Genomic DNA, 18,878 nt, shown 5'->3' with positions numbered 1-18,878 from the left:
GCGAGCTTGAATGGGGAGTGGCCATGCTGCTAGGGAAGGAGAGTGGGCTCAGGGCAAAGGCCCAAGAAGAACCCAGCAGGACAGCCCAGGAGAAGAGCGATACTCAGAGACCCAGTGCAGCTATCGGAGGATGACGGGATGGTCCGCACTACTTCCTGAGTCTATTTTTTGACGTTGGCCCCCCAGTCCTTAGAGGCCAGGTGCAGACACCTTGGTTTTCAGGTTGGGTATGAAGTCCTATGTGTCCAAAGCCTTGGGAGCCCTTGGGTCTTCCCCAAAGGACCCATTCGTTCCACCCAGGAAAGTGGCTTCCTTCACCTCAGCTCCTAAGCTCTCGGAGGTGGACGGGGAATGGGAAGGGATGGTCCCATGACAACAAGGCAGGAAGCCAGACAAACCAGGGAGCAGCCTTCCACCCGGCTGCCGACCGAGTCAGGAGCCCCCAGTCTCAAGGCAACATGGTCCCCTCCTCGGCCTTTACATCAGGTCACTGCCAAGGATGGCGGCATCCCCGAGGGGGGCCACAATGGGCCTCAGTGTGGTTGGAGCTGGGAAAGCGGGAAGTCCCACTCCCAGAGAAGATGTCATTGCACTCTCGAGAGGGCGGGGCTGCCTCTGGCCGCCAAGGCATAATGGACAAGCCCCGTGGGTGTTATAATGTGGCATTCATCTCCCCCACTGTGCTGAGAGGGCACAGGCTGGGACAATCCAGACTCTGTCTGCAGGTCCTCCGGGGGGCTCAGGAAGATGAATAAGAGTGGTCTCACCTCCTCAAGGCTGCTTCATATTCATGGGCTGGGCTGACGACCCCCGGGAACCACTATCCCACGAACAGATGACGGGAAAAGAGGCATGGCTGTGCCGAGTCACACTGGGGTGGGGTAGGGGCGGGGCATGAGGGAGAACACTCAAGGGAGGCAGAGAATTCGGAGACCCCAGGAAGTACCCCCAAATGCGTTAGCCATCTGAGGTGGCTCACCCCTCCTTGGCCTGCTGATGGGATATGACACCTGGCCTGAGTTCAGGGAGCCCCCGAAGAAGTCCTGCATGCTCAGCTGAGTTCCAGAAGCAACCCCATCTGTGCGGCGTCCTACTGTGCATGGGGACCAGCAGTCCCCGCCCCTGGCTTGCTCCAGCCAGCTCGGCTTGGTAGATTTCCCCCGAGGTTCCATGAGGGAATTGCTGGTGCCAGAGAGGCCTAGGGCACAGGCTGCGTCCCCTCACTCCTTACACAGACCCTTCCATGGGTTCTCTCTACCCACCACTCTCAGCAACAAATCCTTATCCCTGCAGGGGGTCCTGGGGCCAAGACACTGACTCTGTAGAGGGAAATCTGGAGCCGGAAGTGGACATCTCTGCCAAGTTTCTTCAAAATCGAGGAGAGACTGGCTGCCCAGAGCCCACAAGTACCACCGCGTTGAAACCTGGGATTGATTCGAGGCGCACCCATCCTGTCAATGTTTCCGCCCCCTGGGGCTCAGTCCTTAGACAACATAAACACAAGGGCACACTCAGAGCGCCACGGATCCCTGCGCGGGAGCCTGCAGCTGTCTACCGGCTCGTGCGGAGCCACTGCCCGGCCGCAGGCTGGTGTCCAGCGCACGCGGAGCCTTACCTGCTTGTCCGACATGATGAACAGCTCCTCGTGGTCTTTGGAGAAGGCCATATCCCGGAGGACAGGGCCCGAGTCCACCACCTGCACCGTCTCGTACTGGTGGGCTTTGCCGCTGGGCCCATCGACGCGGATCTGAGGAGGAGAAGAGGCAGAGGGGAGCCCAGGTGAGTTCGGACGCTGCATCATCCAATGGTCAGCCCCTGAAGTCAAGTCGAGGAAGGGAGCTCAGAGCCCAAGGGCGGGAGAACGCACCCTCGTCATCGGGGAAGGAGGGTTGGCGTAGGGAACGGCTCGCCAGAGGAGAGGACGCTGACCAAGGGGGCTTCACCCACCCTCACTTATCCTCCTGCCGCCTGCTCAGCCCTTGGCATCTCACTCCTAGCTCTTTGGAGGAGGGAAGGGGCTGGCATTCGGGGGAGAGTGGCATGGGTGAGCAGCGGACCGCTGAGGTAGACTTAGCGACTGCTGAAAGGCAAGACTTCTTGCTGCATTTGTTAGCAAGCTGTTTATTAGCCATGAGTCTAAGACCGATACGGCCACTGTCATTTCAGAGATTTCGAAAGCAAGCTAAAACAAACGAGCATTTGTTAGCGGAAGGAAATGTAGACGGCCGACCCTTGGAAATAGCTGCCAAGATGCCACTGTGGTCCCAGGCTGGGAGCCAGGCAAAGAGCCAGCCCCAGGAGTTGTGCGCCACCAGGTCTCTTTTGGGCCATGGAACCCCTTGGCGGATACATGCTGTCTGGGAGGAGATGTTGGATGCTCAGGTGTCCTGGGCATTCTAGTCAAGTCCCCAGGGAAGAGGAGGCGGCATCCCAAGAACAGGTGCTTCAGACAGGAGACATGCTGAAACATAGGACAATGCTTGGTGGACAGATCGTTCCTGGGTCATCTGCAGACCCTTCCTCGAATGGGGGCTTGGATGGTGCCAGGGTCCTGGGAATGAGTTTGACGCACACACTCCTGAAGACTGAGGACCTATCTCGACCACATAGGGCTTTCCAACTCTCACTGATGTCCCTGGAGCCAGTGGGTGCTGTCCTTGCCCCTGGAGCCATCACCAGTCTCAGCACATAGCGCCAACGTAACCTTTGCCTGAGTGCTAAGCATCTCCCACGGAAGCAGAAACCATCGTCCAGAAACGTAGGGACGCTGACTGGGGGAGGGGTGTGCGGGATTACCAAACCAGGTTAGACGCCATTAGCGTAAGACGAATACGTCCAGTGTGATTTTAATAGCAAACTGAAACAAACCAAAGCAGTTACATTCCGAACGTTTCCACCATGCACCCTTATTTTTTTCAAGTCTTATGATTTAATATTTAACCTCTCGTGACATCAAGGAGAATAAAATGGTTAGCCAGAGGAACTATGTTCCAGGCAAGACGGCACTGCACGGGCAAGGCAACGGGCCCCTTCAGGTCACCTGAACGTGGGCCTCCTCTCTTTCTGCTGAAGTCACTCACCTGTGACCCCAGGCTATGTTGGATTTCAGGTTTGCTCGTATCTGGTTTGTTTCCCCTTTGAACGCTCTTTTTAGGCCTTTCTGAGAATCCGGGGGAGAAAGTGTGGCCCATCATTCTGCATTCATGCAACTCTCTCTGTCCAACGGCTTCAGGTTCACTGGGTACCCCTTGCATGATCTCTTCAGCGTCCACCCTCCCCCGGGCCAGTCCCTGATGGGCACCAGTGAGCCAGCATCCATGGCCCCTCTTTCTGTGGGATCAGCTGAAGGCAAACCAACACCAACCAACGCAGCGCTGGTCCCCAGCCACAATGGCCGGTTGGGGGGATGCACTCAAGGTCGAGCAGAGACTTTGGTTTTTTGGTGGAGTGAGAGATCCCTGTCCTCAGTCATCGCAAACACCAACCCGGCTGTGGCGGCAACTCCAACAGCTGCCGAACCCATGTGTATCCAGATAGAAGCGTGTTCCGTCGGGCTTTCGAAGGCTGCTCTTCCCCAGAAACCAATTGCTGGGGATGTTTTCCCAAGTGTCATGGCACCATCGAAGGTCCCTTCTTCCTCAGCAGGGACAAAGATGCACAGCTCAGGGACCTGTTGGCAGTCCTTTGGTGGCCAAGAGGGGAGCGAAACAGGGAAGGCCAAGGGCAGAGATGGAGACCAAGGCTCTGCGATGACGCACTTGAGCCAATAGCCGACTCCAGCCTCTTCCTCACTATTGACGAGAGACACGGAACATCCTGACTGTTATAGCAATGACAGGTGAGGACAGGAGAAGGCTGGGGCATCAAATGACTAGCCTGAGCTTCAGGACAAAGTGCAGGGCCAGAATTAGAAGCTCCGCTGAACGCTGAAGTCTGTGCTTTTCCAAACACCCCCCTGACACCCACACCCCCACTCCAACACACACCCAGGAGACCTGAGAGAGCGTCTTCCTGGTGGAATCTCCCAATCCCTCCTGCGCAGTTCCCTTGGAGGGAGAAGGCTGAGTTCAAGGTTGGTTGCAGGTCCCTACGATTTCGGAGCCTTGGCCACTCATTCCGGACCTTGATGTGCACACACCTGAGCTTAGCAAGTGTTTATTAAACAAATGAAGGCCTACACAAATGAGGTTAGCACTCCTCTTTGCCGGCTCCCCACTAAACTCATTAAAAAAATAAAAAGGCAAAAGAATTAAAGGAGGAGAGGCAAACTTAGCCCTGGACAGAAACATGTCTTAAATTCCAGTAGCCCTCCTTCTCCTGTGCCCACCCCTAAGCCACCAGATGTCCACCCTGCCCAGGTCCTTTCTTAATCTCGATGAAATTGGGAGTTCGCACAAAACCAATTGGGATTACCACCCAAGTCTGACCAGCGGTGATGGGCTTGGCCCCCAGCCCAGTGGAGCTTCAGCCCCAGCTGTGTGTCGGCTCACGAGACTGATACTGAGAGTCCCGGCTGGTGTCCAGATACTGCCGGCTGGTGGCAGGGGCCAACTCCCCTAGGGAACGGTAGCGGAACTAAGTCCCATCCAACACCCCTTGGTCTGATCCCCAAGAGAAATTGGATTCAATGCCTGAGCACCCCCAACTTCTCTGCTCTTTAGCATGAAGCTGACGTGTTGGGTGCAGGTGGCCAGCAGAGGAAGTTGGGTAATCTGGGGTCAGAGGCAGGTGTGGTCAGGGGATCCCATTGGGATATAATTTCATAGGCCGGCCTTCCCCAGGGAAGCTGGAGGGGCTACAGAGTGGAGACAAGTAATTTGAAAGGTAGGCCTCTCCCTATCCCCACAACCTCCACGTTGTTCCAGGAACCAGGAAGGAAAGTGTTCCTGGATACTGCTGTCGAAAGACTCGTTCACCCTGCAGAGGGCTAAAAGGAGTTGGGGTGGGGGCGGGTTTTGCTACCTGTTTGGCAATCGTTCATAAAATCCAGATACTCTCTGCCAGCTCGTGGGTCCTACGATAGACAACAGTGACACGGTGCTCTGGACAGGTGCCTTCGCATGGGTTCCAACTCACAGCCGCCTACCTACAAACCACAAAACAAAACATTTCCCCATCGTGCACCCCGTCCTCACAATTCCTGTTAGACTTGAGCCCATTGCTGCAGCCACTGGGTCAGTCCACCTTGTCACGACTCTTCTTCCTCTTCACTACCCCTCTGTTCTCCCATGGATGATGTCCTTGTTCAGGGACTGGTCTCACCTGATAACACAGCCACAACAGGTGCCGCCAAGTCTCATCATTCTGGGTTCTAAGGAGCATTCTGGTTGGACTGCTTCCAAGATAGATGTGTGTTTGTTCTTCTGGTAGCCTGAGGTACTCTCAGTAGTCTTTGTCCATGCCACGATTAAAATGTCAAGATCCTGTTTCAGGCTCCCCTATTCAGCGGCCAGCTTTTGCATGCATATGAAGTGACTGAAGCTACTCAGGCCTAGGTCAAGCAGACTTGAATCCTCCAAGTGCCAACCTTGATCTTTGACACGTTAAAGAGGTCTTGGGCAGCAGATATGCCCCAGAGATGCTGTTTATGGACTGGCCACATGATGCTCAACATGTTAGATGTGTGTTTTTTAATTTAAATTTCGTGGTTACATAATAATAACAATAATATTGCCGCCCTTCTCCATTTATAGGTGAGGCCCAAGAGGGTTTAAGTCCCTTGTTGTAGGACATAGAGCTAAGGGGCTTTATGTAAAGCCTTGGCCCATATCAAAGTCTGACTGACTCTGGTGTCAAGGTTTTTATACGTTTATACTAGACAATGTTCTCCTGTTGCATGGGATACTACTGGCCACATGGGCATGCATCCCCCCACCCCCAGGGGAATCCACAAGGTTGGGGTTAAATTCAGATCCCCTCCAGGTGGGGGAAGTGAAGTTTTTACAACACTTTCATAAGAGAGAAATGTACACGCAGCTACAGATGATGTTGCTGTAAATTTTCCAAATAACCATCACTTCCAGTTCTGTTTCATACCTTGCAAAGCATCCTTAAGTAACACTGTCTCATCCGCTGGCTGTAAAATGTTTATGATGTTCACTGTCAGCGTGATCATTCTTATCACAGAGATGGAGACACAGAAATTGACGCCCGGACGTGCGCTGTCCAAGCTCAACGAGGCACCAGTGAGAGGACTGGTCTCCCAGGTCTCTCAGTCCTGAACACAGCGCTTGGTTCTCAACTATTCATATTTTATTTTTGCCAGAAGCCCCTGACAAGGTTCCACATCAAAAGGTACTTGAAAATAACGAGTCTCTGAAGGGCTTCCGGCAGGCAGTTTGGTCTGGGAGAAGGAACGGACTCTGAGACAGAAAAAGGCTAAGTCGAGGTATGAAGGGGAGGTTTTCTCAAGCAGGCGTCTCACACGACTACTCCTATTTAAGGAATTTCATAAACGGTCTGGAGAAGGGATCAGGGAAACGTGCGGCTGAGTCTCAGCTCCCTGGGACAGCGAGAAGCCACACCATGGTGCTAAAGTGGCGGGAGAAGGTGCATCCTCGGGGCAGGATAGAGGTGGAGGTGGCGGAGGAGCTGCACTGGTATAAGCACATATACCACTGGGAGTCTCTTGAAGACAGAGACCACACAGCCCTTCAGCCCTGGGTCCCCACGCCCCGGCGTGGTACCCAGTAAATACCCAGTACCTGTCGCCCTCGAATCAACTCAGACGTGGTGGGCTAGAGTGGGGGACTGTGCTCCTTGGGGTTCACAATGGCTGAGGTTTCCAAAATAGATCACTAGCCAGGCCTTTCTTCTGAGGTGCCTCTGTGTAGACTTGAACTGCCCACCTCTTGGCTAGCAGTTGAATATGTTAACCACTGGCACAACTCAAGGATGCCACCCGCTGAACCGTGGCTGAATGAATGGCCAGCTCCCTCCTGCAAAACCGACCTGAGGACCAGTTACCAGATACTGGGCTCTGAGTGACTAGATGCGGTCCTGGAAGGAGATCTCTGAGTCACCAGTCCGTGTCCCCCAGGCTGCAAGGCAGCAGAGGGGCCAGCCAATGAAAAATTGCACTGGAGTGGGATTCCACGGGTAGCAACGAGCATCATGCGGGCCCAGTTCACAGGAACACAGCATGGCGCATCGAGGCACTGCTGGTCAGGGCCCCGTGGAGGCCCGCAATGCTGGAAGGGCCTAAGAAAGATTCTGCCATCCACAAAGATAGGGTTGAGATGAGAGGAGAGCCAGTGGGGACACCCCGGAGGACTCAGTCATCATCAAGACAGGGCCACCGCAAGCGTGGAGGTGATTGGTACACTCGGGCAGACTACTGACTGATCGACACAACGGCTGAGACAACAGACCCCAGTAGCCTAACAGTGATGGAGATTGTGCAGAACCACGAATCCAGTTACTGTTCTGTGGTTGCCGAAAGTGGGAGGTGACTTGGTGGCAACTGCCAGCACAGTACAAGGTCAGGCACGTGGGTCTGAGCGTATACATTCACACACACACACACACCATATACAAGCATTCCATCCTGCCCATCCTTCCTGCCACTCGCTCTCCTCCACGGAGCTTCCTGGTTAGCACAGCCCCTTCCCTCCTGTAGCCCCGGGACCCCCGCCTGCCCCCCTCAGCAGCCACCTCTGCCTCCGGGCACTGTGCGCACCAGTTCCACTAGGCAGACGCTGTTCCCCCCTGAGCAGCTTGTCCCTCCACACAGGTCGGCCCTCTGGGAGCTGCCAGCAGCTGTGTGTGTGTTATTTGAACATTATCTGGGCTGTTTGTTTACATCCACGGGCGCATGTAACAATAAATACCGTCTCCCAGGCGCCAGCAGATGCTGCATTCCAGCGTCCGGCTGCCCCCGGCTCAGAGTCATCTCGTTAATGAGCAAACCCTGCTCATCCTTGCCAAAGGGGCAGCCCCCTCCTCTGCTCCCACAGAGGGGCAAGAACAGCCCCTTCAGGGCCTCCAGGAGAAGCCCACCGTGTGGCCACGTGACTCAGGCTTTCTTTGAAAGGATACTTTTATGTGGTATCCTTTGAGTCTCCTGGTTAGTGGTCAGGAGCGATGGTGGAACCTAGGTCCAGCACCAGGTGGGTGGATCGAACCACAGGGAGAGAGATGAGGCTGTCTGCCCCTGTGAAGGGTGACTGTCTTGGAAACTCTAAGGAGCAGTTTTGTTCTGTCATCGAGGGTCAGCTGGCCCGGGCAGCAGGCGGGGGGTTGTGGTCAATCATTATAGCAGTCCTAACGGAATGGGCACTGGGTTGGACAGCTTCTACCTCCCCACCACCCTCACAGGGGCTGCTGTCTCTCCCAGTCCTGTCTTGCCCCACGCACTCACTCTCCAGTGTCAATCAATATTCCTATCGCCCACCCAGTGAAATCCGGAGAAGAAGGAATTCCCTAAGTCGCCTCCAGTCTTCCCAGCTCTTCGACCTTTAAGCTCAAAGGTCTCCGTCTCCTCTGGCTCCCCAGCATCCTCTCTCAGCTCTACTTCTGTGGGTTCAGCATTGGGGTACAAACCACAAGGTCAGAGGTTCAAACCCAACAACCTCTCTGAGGGACCAAGATGAGGCTGTCTACCCTGTAAGATTCATGGTCTGGAAACACTATCTGGGGTCACGATGCACTGGAATGGACTCGGTGACAGTGGGCTTGGAGGGTTGGTTTTGTGGTAACTTGTAAGGTGCCCTGGGAGCATAAGGGTGCTAATAAGCATGCTGGTGCTAGTCACAAGGTCAGCAGTTCGAACCCACCAGCCACGGTGTGGGAGAGAGAGGTGACAACCTTCTTCTGAAAGATGAAGGCCTTGGAAACCCCATGAGGCAGCTCTCCTCTGTCACGGGGGCCACTACAAGTCGCCATGAATCTCCCCTCCCCCACTAGTGGACACAGCACTTGCCACGTTCTAACAGCCTATGGGGCTCACTGTTGATGCTTTTCATCTGTTGCTTTTGCTTCTTTTATGTTTTTAATTTTTAAAAATGTTTCACCGCTTTATAAGCATCTAATTCGCATACCATACAACTTGCCAGTCCATCCCCCCAAGGACAGTGTCCAAGCTTCAGGGCACGTTCTTCATTCTTGTCCTCATGGTCATGAGTTCCTCATTTGCCCCCAACACCCCTGCCACACCCTTCCTCCAGGTTGCAGGAATCCAGGTACTGTCTCTATCGACTGCCTAATCCTCGATTTCACATACAGAAAAACATTTTAAAAACATACAACAAGAGCAAAGTAAAAGAGATAAAAACCTCAATCGAAAAGAAAGTAGAGAGTATTGAAAACTGAAACAAACTTAAATGGTTCATAAGACAGATCAAATGACTGAGTACTACATTTTAACATTTTAACCTGGCTGTAAGCTCCTTGGGAGCAGAAATCTTATTTTCTCTGATGTATCCCAGACCCATGACACATAGTAGGTGCTCAAGAAAGAAACCCTTATAGAATGAATGGGAAGCTGCAAGTTACTCATCAAGACGGTAGTCCAGCCTTAAACAACGCAGGCCTTCCCTACGTCACCCGGTGGGCACCAGACAGTTATTGTCATTGACCTTGGCTGCCATCGAGTTAGTCCCCAACTCTTGGCAACTCCGTGCACAGTGAGACTTCCCGATGTCTGGCCCTGCGCCATGCTCATCACAGGCTGCAGGCCAGGCCCATGTGATCCATATAGGGATTTCATTGAGAGGTACTGGCTGGGCACTGAAACCCGTTCTCCTACCAGTGGGTGGTAAAGATTCCACCACGGAACCACTGAAGCCTCATGGTCAAATGGACAGGGATGCTGAAACTGGACAATTCAGCAGCAGGAGCAGAGCCAGAAGCCCCAACCCAGACCCAGCGCATACTTGGGCATGAGTCTCCTGCTCGCTGGTCTATGGCACGAAGAAAGACATAAACCCTCTTCTTTGTTCCAGCTACTCAAGCTATCCCAGAGGAACAAGATGAAAGTGTTTTGATTTCTGGGTACCAGCAGGAGAGAGAGGATGTCCAAGGACTGCAGGAGGGGAAGGCCATCCATCAGCCCAGCCCCGTGCATGCCCAAACCCCATGCCGTGTTCCCAAATACCATCAGGACAACCGGATCGCACACACATACACCACACCAGGCCAGGACTTTCTAAGGCCACCATGAGGACAGCTTGTCCCGCACTGTCCAATCCAAGGACTTTAGAGACAGTGCCCCATCCCTCTTCCACATGGATGGATGGTGAGGCAAAGCTACGATAAAAATCTAGGTGGGGGGGGGGAGGGGGGAGATGCTGCAGCAATAAAAGGGAACATTGTCAGGCTGCTGTTCCTACAAAAAGCACAGACCAGCAGATTGCAAATGCAAGCTACTTCAGAGGGCCTCTCTCTTATTGCCTTTATCCAAGGAGACTCACTCCCCAGGGCTGAGATGCCGGTGGTCCAGGTTAGAATCCTGATGGACCAACCACCTTATGATCCTAGAGCCTTGGTTGCATCGAATGACTGCTCCTCATCCCAGAAAAACAGACCCATCCGAAGAAAGCTCACTGGACTTTAGGCACGCCATCAGGAAAAACCCCTCACCCAAAAAAGACATCATGTTTGGTCAAGCTGGGGGCTAGCTGAACTGTGGTAAACCCTCAATGACAGACACACACATGTGTGGCTCAACCACCACAACCATCATGATGCGGATGCAGGAGCAGAATGCTGAGGGTTTGCCCGTGGGCTCAACCGCTTGCTCTTCTGCCTGGGTCTCATGTCCAAGGCCGAGGAGGCCTGTGTAATGAGAATGTTGCTGCTGTTCCAACCTCAGAGTCACTTCCAACTCATCACCACCTTATATGCAGAAAATGAAACACTGCTGGGTCCCCCATGATCCTCACCATTGTTGCTTTGTCTGAGCCCCTTGTCATAAGAATGAGGGTGACCATTTGCCAAGACCCAGGGTGAGTGGACATGTGTGAAGTGTATGGTACCCTCACCCTTCTGCCAAACCAACAAGTGGCGAGTAAATAATCTCTCCTCTCCTTTTTCCAGATCGACCAAATGTCTTGGTGAGTCGCCATGGCTGGGGCCAAGCGCACCTTAGTCCTCAAAGGGACATTCTGGCTCTTCAACATGTTCAAGAAGTCTTGTGTGGCCGATCTGCCCAATTAAATAGGCTGATGGATCTCTTGACTGCGACTTCCATACGCATTGACTGTGAACCCAAGCACGATGACATCCCTGACCACTTCCATCTTCTCTCCACTTATGGGGCTATCTATTGGTTGAATGGTGAGGAATGTGGTCTTCTTTGCATTAAGTTATAATCCATATTGAAGTCGGCAGTCCTTGAACTCCATCAGCACGTGCTTCAAGTCCTCCTCACTTTCAGCAAGCAAGGCTGTGTCCTCTAAATACTGCGGGTTGTTAATTAATGAGCCTTCCTCCAATCCTGATGCCAGCTCCTCTTCATACAGTTCAGCTTCCCTGATGAATTGCTCAGCCTTCAGATTGATTAAGTATGGTGACAGGATGCAATCCTGATCCCTCACCTTTTCTGATTTTAAATTATGCCCTTTCTGCTTGTTCAACTGCCTCTTGGTCCATGGGCAGGGAAGTGGTCTGGAATTCCCATTCTTTTCAGGGCTATCGTGGGTGATGATCCACACAGCTGAATGCCTTCATGTGGTCCATGAAACACCAGGAAACCTCTTTCTGGTGTTGTCTGCTTTCAGCCAAGACCCACCTGACATCAGTGATGACATCCCTTGTTCCGCGTCTTCTTCTGAATCTGCTTTGACTTTGTCACAGTGCCAGACCCCAGGGTCAGGTCTCCAGCTTCCTAATCCACACTTCTGGTTGCCTCCTGTGTTAGTGTCCTCAGGCCATCCCTCCAAAGGCCACAACCCGAGTGGCCTAGACTGCAGAGATTTATTTTCTCACAGTTCAGAAACCAGAAGTCTGAAACCAAGTTGTTGGTGGGATGTGTTTCCCCTGGAAGCTCTCGGGATACAAAGCTGTTCCCTGCCTCTCCCCTAACTTCTGACGATGCCAGCAATCCTTGACTTACAAACTCATCACTCCAACCTCTTACTCCGTCGTCATATGGCTACCTCACTGTGTGTCTCTGTGTCCTTTCTTCTCCTCCTACAAGGACATCAGGTAGGCTGAAGTGGGGCACGCCCCACTGAGCTCATCCCAACTAGTGATACCTACCAGGACCCTATTTCCAAATAAAGTCACACTCACAAGGGCCAGGGGTTAGGGCTTCAACAACTCTTGCGAGAACACAGCTCAGCCCTCGAGACCTCATCCTAGGACTCGGCCAAGTCACTCTCCTCCTGCCCCGAACCCTCTTCTCCTTATGCCCAGCTCATCCGAAAGATGGGGCGACTGTCTCCTCTCTTGGACCCACGGCTGCTGTAGGCGTGAACGGGTTAATGTCCAGAAAGCACCCTAAGCTCCTGGCACGGAGGTGAGCCATGAACATTGCAGTCAGCACTCCTCCACGCTGGGAGCCCGGCCTCCTCGGCGTCCGGCGAGGCAGCTGCTTTGGACAGCTGGACCAGAATGAGGAGAAGCCAGGCCCAGTTGGAGGCCCGAGAAGCAAAAGGAGACGAGACTTGTGAGCTGGCAGAGTACCTTCAGGGGTCCGTAACGGCCCGCCCTACTGTGGGGGAGGGAAGCTTCCAGTGACTCCGAGCAGAGACTCCATGGCTGGGCCTTGACCGAATCAAGAGGTTGCCTCCCCCCCAGGTGTCCCCCAGCCTTGGAGCAGCTCTGCCTCCTCAGCCCTTCACATTCAGACCCTGCCAGTTAGCATGCCAGGCTGGACCCTCGATTCCCGAGTCCAAACCCTCGTGCAACCTTGGGGTGAAGATGGCCATCTCCCCGCCCCACCTCGCTCCTCTCACACCATCCTGCACGTCCCTGCGCCCCGAGAGCTCTCTAGCAGAATCAGACCACCCCTGCCCACACACCAGGAGCACCTCCTCCCCCTTCTCCTCCTCACTATCCCCATCTTCCCCACTCCACCAAGCTTGTCCATTTCCTCTCTGTCTCCCCCTGCACTCTCTCAGAGGCCTGTGGACACCATGTCCTCAGCTGTCCCTCCCCTGCCGTGCCCACCCTGAGTCCTTGCAGCCCACCCACGCCCATCAGAGGAAACACACACAGCTTGCAGGCTGCGGTGGGGGGCACGGATTCGTGTGGGCAGAGGAGCTTGAGAGAGGACCCTCAGGCCTTTCTTCTGAGGCGCTTGTGGGCAGATCTGCGCCACTCACATTCCTACTAGCAGCTGTTTGCTTAACCCTCTGGGCCACCGGAGGACTCCCCAGGCCCATCAGCCCCCTGGCGTTTGAGCAGACTCTCCTCCAAGGGCCTGTCCATCAGACCCACCCACAGGGAAACTCCTTTGGGACATGCCCTCCAGTTTTGTGCCACCCTCCGCTGAGCCCATCCACACACGCATTGGCCCCTTAGGCTTCCAGTGGGCCTGTCGCTGCTGTGAGGGCAGATTGTGGGTGAGCCTGCAGCCGGGAGGGTGGGAGGATGGAGCCGAAGCTGTTTCCTTCCCCACCCCTGTGGCCTCTCCCAGGACTTCTGGGATGTGTCTGCCGCCCCTGGGCTGAAGCAGGAGGGGAAGAACCGGGAACCCCAGGGTGATGGTGTGAACTTCACCAGGGCCACCTGGGAAAGGCTCTCAGGACAGAGCCTGGCAGACAGCAGGCAGGCCAAATTGGTCGGGGTTAGCTGTGGCACTTTAGAGTGGGCGGGCTAGTTAGTAGGAAGATGAAGATGACCATGGGGGTGAGGAGGATATTTGTGGAGGTTATATAATTGTCTGTCCATTTGAGAGGATTAGGAGTGAAGGGGTGGAATCTAGCCTGGTTATCAGGTCATAGCCAATGAGGCCTCTGTGTGGGCATGGCCTTCTCCTGAGGATTCTGGGAACCCCCTCCTTGGAGGCAGGAGACACTCTCTCTTTCGGCTCACTCCCTGGAAGACATTGCAGCTGACAAGACACATGGAACCACACTAGTGCCCTGAGCTGGAGGAACCATGTGGTGACCCCTGCCAGCGCTGAGATGCTCACAATGCCACTGGATCCACAAGACTTTACCCACTGGCCTGTGATCTTCCTGTATTTGGCATCATTACATGTGTTTTGTGAGTCTGAAGAGGAATTTTATAGACTGGTATTGGACAGATGGGCCAATATCAGACTTAAGGGCTTGGACTGGACTGGGCTGTGTTGCTTTCTTAATTGCTCTTGTATATAAAGCTCTTTCTTATACACATACGAGTGTCTACGAATTTGTTTCTCTGGTCATCCCAGACTCACACAACATTGAAGCACAGAACAGCCCCCACCCAGCAGGGCCCCCATCGGCCCCGTGAAGCCCCACAGTCACTTGCTTACATGTTCAGAGGTTAACACAGAATCAATGAGGTCCGTCCAGCAAGGAAAAAGACCAGAGTCTGGAGACTCACCCAAGCTTGGACTCTGATGTCCTGTCCTTAAAGATCCATCGGGCCACCCCAACAGCCAGGGCAGCCACACAGCTGACCTCACACGGGTCCCCACCACAGGTGCCCACTGTTCTGAGACATCTGCCGAAAGCCACAGGTGGGCAGCTCAGCCCCTGGCTCTGTCCTGCAATCTCCCTGACAAAAAATAGATAGGTGTCTGTGCCTTGGACAGCTGCTCTCCTGACGGGCTTCCCTCTGGGTCACCTCACAAGCCTCATCAAGCAGCTGGGGCCTCCGCCCGTTCAGGGTGCAGAAAGCACCATGGGAGACAGTGGGGTGGGCTCATGTGTGCGGGGAGCGCTGCCTGCTTGCTTCCTGTTGGGGTGCCCCACCAGCCCTCTCTGCAAGAGCCTACTGGCCCTGGGCCAGGGCACCCTTTGGGAAACGCATGGGTCTCGGTGGCACCCCTGGCTGCGGGCTCTGAACCATCAATGGGCATCTGAGATCCCAGTGCTCTCAGGAGCACTCTCAGGGGACTCTGGACACTGTGGCTAGGATCGGGGACCAGAAGTCAGTGAGGGGGACATGCAGCATTGACTGGAGACTCAGGAAGTCTCCTGTACTCCAGTCTAGACCAGAAGCCCCAGCAACGCCCCCCTACATGCACACCTGGGCTCCCCAGGTGCCTGCACCTCTCATGGGCCCCAGAGTGAACCCCAGGTCGGAGTGTGACTCTGTGAACCTTGCCCAGCTGCACACGGTCAGGAGCCCCAGGGCAGCCAGCGTGCTGTGCACCAGCCACCATGGGGTGGTCACTGTCTGGCTGTCCTCTTGCGTCCTTGAGGCTGTTCTGAGCCACCGGGTCATGTTCCTAGACTGCCATCTTTCTCCCTCGCAACCTGGGGTGGGGGGTGGGGGGCCTCGAACCATCGGCCTTAAAGTAAGCAGAGGAGTGCTTAGCTGCTGCCCCACCAGGCCTCCTCTCTCAGTCACCGTCCTCTCGTGAACCATCCCTAGAGAGTGCACATTGCTTTAGGTCAATCTGCTGCACAAGACCTCTGCAGAGTATTGAAGAGCAAGGATGTGACTTTGGGGACTGAGGCGTGCCTGACCCGAGCCACGGTCTTCCTCGTGGCCTCACATGCACATGGAAAGTTGGACACTGAAGAAGGAAGATTGCAGAAGAATCGATGCCTTTCGCTTGTGGTGCTGGGGAAGACCATCAAAAGTACCATGGCCTGCTGAAAGGACACACCCATCCGTCTTGCAAGAAGTAAGGTCAGAGTGCTCCTTAGCGGCAAGGATGGCAAGTCTTGGCCTTACATACTTTGGACATGTTGTCAGAAGAGACCGGTCCCTGGAGAAGGACGTCATGTTTGGTAAAGTGCAGGGGTGGGTAAAGAAGAGGAAGGCACTGCCCGAGATGGACTGACACAGTGGCTGCAACCCGGGGCCCAGGCACAGAAGCGATGGTGAGGAGGGAGCAGCACTGCCCTCTGTGGTACATAGGGGTGCTATGGGTCAGAGCCAACCACAACGAGAGAGTCTTTGCGCCAGCCACAGGCTTGGGCCAGGCCTGTTCCACTTGTCCTTGGTCTTCCATCCTCCCCCTCGTGCCCCCACACCTCTCAGCCTCTCGCCGCCACGCTGCTGCTGCTCAGAGACACTTGGAAGGGGTACAAACGGGAGCTCAGGGATGCAGGCGCCTCGGAGGAGGCCCGTGAATGGCTCCCAGTCAGAAAGCTGTTCCCAAAGGCACCTCAGGCAAGGGCTGGGCCCATGCAGCACTCTGGAGCTGAGAAGAGGTCCCTGTCTGTGGTGACATCACCAGGCAGGGCTGGAATGCACAGATGGGGAGGCAGGGGCCCCGGGCCTGGAGGGAGTGGGGCTGTGATGTCACAAAGGGCCTTTTGACCACCCCATGTCCCCAGGAAAGCCGCAGAGCCTGGGATCCAGGCCAAAGACACTGTCCCCCCAAACCAGACGGCTGACCTTTGGCCCGGGAGCGGCTGCAGGATGGGGAGGGTGGGCACTGGAGCAAAGGGCCTTAAAGAAAAAGTGGTCATTTCACAGGCCCGCCTGGGGCCCTCCCTCTGCCAGAGCATGGGAGAGAGAAATGCATTTAAAAGAAGATATCGGAAAACCTTCCCCTTGGTCACTGGCCACACTTACAACAATTACTTATGTGGCTTCGCTGAGGCCCCAGTGGTTCAGGGCAATTAAACTATTGATCTGAGAGCTCAGAGGCACCGAGCCAAACCCTCAGCTACAGCCAAGCCCACAGAGACTCCTGAAGTCTCTCTCCCCAGGCCTCAGATGTGGAAACTGAGGCATGGGCAGAGAGGGGGCAGAGCAACTGAGACAATTGGAGTGGGAGGTTGGAAAATGAATAATTAATAAGATAACATAGCTGGCTAATGCTCAGTAGCATATTAACACGCTCATGCACCCATCTGACCCTCTCTATCTGGGTTATCATGGCAGCCCTATCTGAGAGTAAGTCAGAAAAAGTTGTTGCAAAACCTTAGAAACCTGTCTTAACCCTAAAGAATCAAAACTACAAAAATGTAGTTTGCATCCATCCGAGGGAGCTTCATAAAGTTCATGGAAAACGTCTATTATTTTTAATTCCCTTTTTTTTCCCCCAGAGAAACTTTTGAAGTCCCCTTGTATGTACCTGCCTTTGCTGTAACATATCCGCTGTGATGTGGCATGCGGTGCAATGATGACAACTTCTTAGCCATGACCAAACACCTCGAAGGAAGGAGTCCACTGCGTGTAGGACTCTCAAAGCCACAGTCTTGGGCGACTATTGGCATAACATAGTCCACAGAGACCATGTTTCACCTCCTACTTTGGTGAGTAGGGACTGCACTCTCCTAAGTTTGCAAGTGGCCCTCTCAGGTGCCACGACTGACCTCTCCCTGTCCAGAGGAAAGACTAGTGAAGACCAGAGAAGGCCCATGCAACCAACAATCAATCAGGCTAATGGATCATGAGAAACTCAGTCTCCAAGCTCTGAGACCAGAAGAACTAGATGGTGCCCGGCTATTGCTACCAACCGAAAAGGGTCACATTAGAGGGTCCTAGATAGGGAGGAAATGTGCAAGAAAACTCAAACTCAGTCATCCAGCACTGACAGACCCCCTGAGATGGTTGCCCTTAGTCGCCCTTCAGATATGGCACAGAGCTCACCCACAGGCTCTGCTGTCAGTCAAACTATCAGCAGGTCTGTGCGGTGAACAATGGGAGGCACACACTCCTTGGAAGAACCAAGCATCCCGGATCCAAAGAGCCAAGTGCGGAGGGTCAGGAGAGAAGGGGGAATGGCTACGGAGACAAGGAGGAAGTGGGATAACATGATACTCCATGGTAGGGGTCCCATCCAGGCCAGGAAACAATGGGGAACTGACTCGCTCTATAAACATTCATTCAATTCATAATGTCGCTGTTGTTAGGTGCCATCGAGATGGTTCCTGCCCATACCGACCTTACGCACTACAGAGATGAAACCGTGCGGTCCTGTGCTGTCCTCACGGTCATTCGCCATTCATAATAAAGAGTTTGAAAACAGAAGAGTGAGACCGAAGAAACGGGTGTGTCTGACTAGCACAATTCAAACATTTTGATTATAGACTGAGGAGGTGGCTCCCGATCAAAAGGAGGAGGAGTGGGGAACAGAACTTCAAATTCATCTGGAAACCAGACCCACTGGATTCACTGAGACTGGAAAACCCCCCAAATCTTGTGCCTAGAAATAATCTTTAAACCATGACCCGAAACTATCATTAACAAAATTACAGTTTAGTCCAATTAGTAAAGAACGTTCACCTTGCGTGTGTGCAGCAAACTTCTGAAGCATTACCTGCATGGGTCTAAAGCGACAGCAGTTCATCTAAAGCTGGTGGCTCATTAGAGGGTAGAGTGCCCTGTAATGCCATGGAGCAGTCTGGGTAAACGGTGAGGATGCGGACATGTGAAGAACAATGTAGTCAATGTCATTGAACTGTCTGTGTAGGAATTGTGAGCACAAGCAACTCTGGTTGTGTGTATTGCCCCTAAAAATAAACAAAACATTGCTCTTAAGAAGCTTGTGTCTGAGATGCGGTGAGGGGAAGTGACTGTGACCCAGATAGTCCACAGTAGAATCTAGTGGCCTTTGGGAAACCAGGACTGGCGCCTACGTCCAAGGAAGTCATTGCCAAGAGCATGCATTTGGCCAATGCCATTGGAGAGGTGAGCTGTGTAATCCCAACACTGAAACTCTTCCCAGAGCCAGGATTGGGACTGCTGTACCCGGCTGACCTCTGAGCCCTGGCCCCAAAAGTGGAGTCTGACATGTTTCATAGATTACAGGATACAGAGTGGAGAGCAAAGAACACCGCCCCCCTCCCCCCCCCCACACACACACCCACACACACCCC

General features: G+C 53.9%; 1 protein-coding gene across 1 annotated transcript in view; it reads right to left on the bottom strand.

Moving 5' to 3' along the window:
- The window catches only part of PLXNA4 (plexin A4), a 387,926-nt gene that overhangs the window by 170,086 nt on the left and 198,962 nt on the right, over nt 1-18,878 (bottom strand). The window contains exon 3 of the mRNA XM_045288925.1: nt 1,616-1,747. Coding sequence (XP_045144860.1) covers nt 1,616-1,747 — 132 coding nt within the window. The remainder of the gene's footprint in view (nt 1-1,615; nt 1,748-18,878) is intronic.

The sequence above is a fragment of the Echinops telfairi genome, unplaced genomic scaffold (genome assembly GCF_000313985.2).
Source record: "Echinops telfairi isolate 266 unplaced genomic scaffold, ASM31398v2 ScPeMD7_23;HRSCAF=83, whole genome shotgun sequence".
Classification (NCBI taxonomy): Eukaryota; Metazoa; Chordata; class Mammalia; order Afrosoricida; family Tenrecidae; genus Echinops; species Echinops telfairi.
This window is presented reverse-complemented; position numbering and strand designations above follow the sequence as displayed.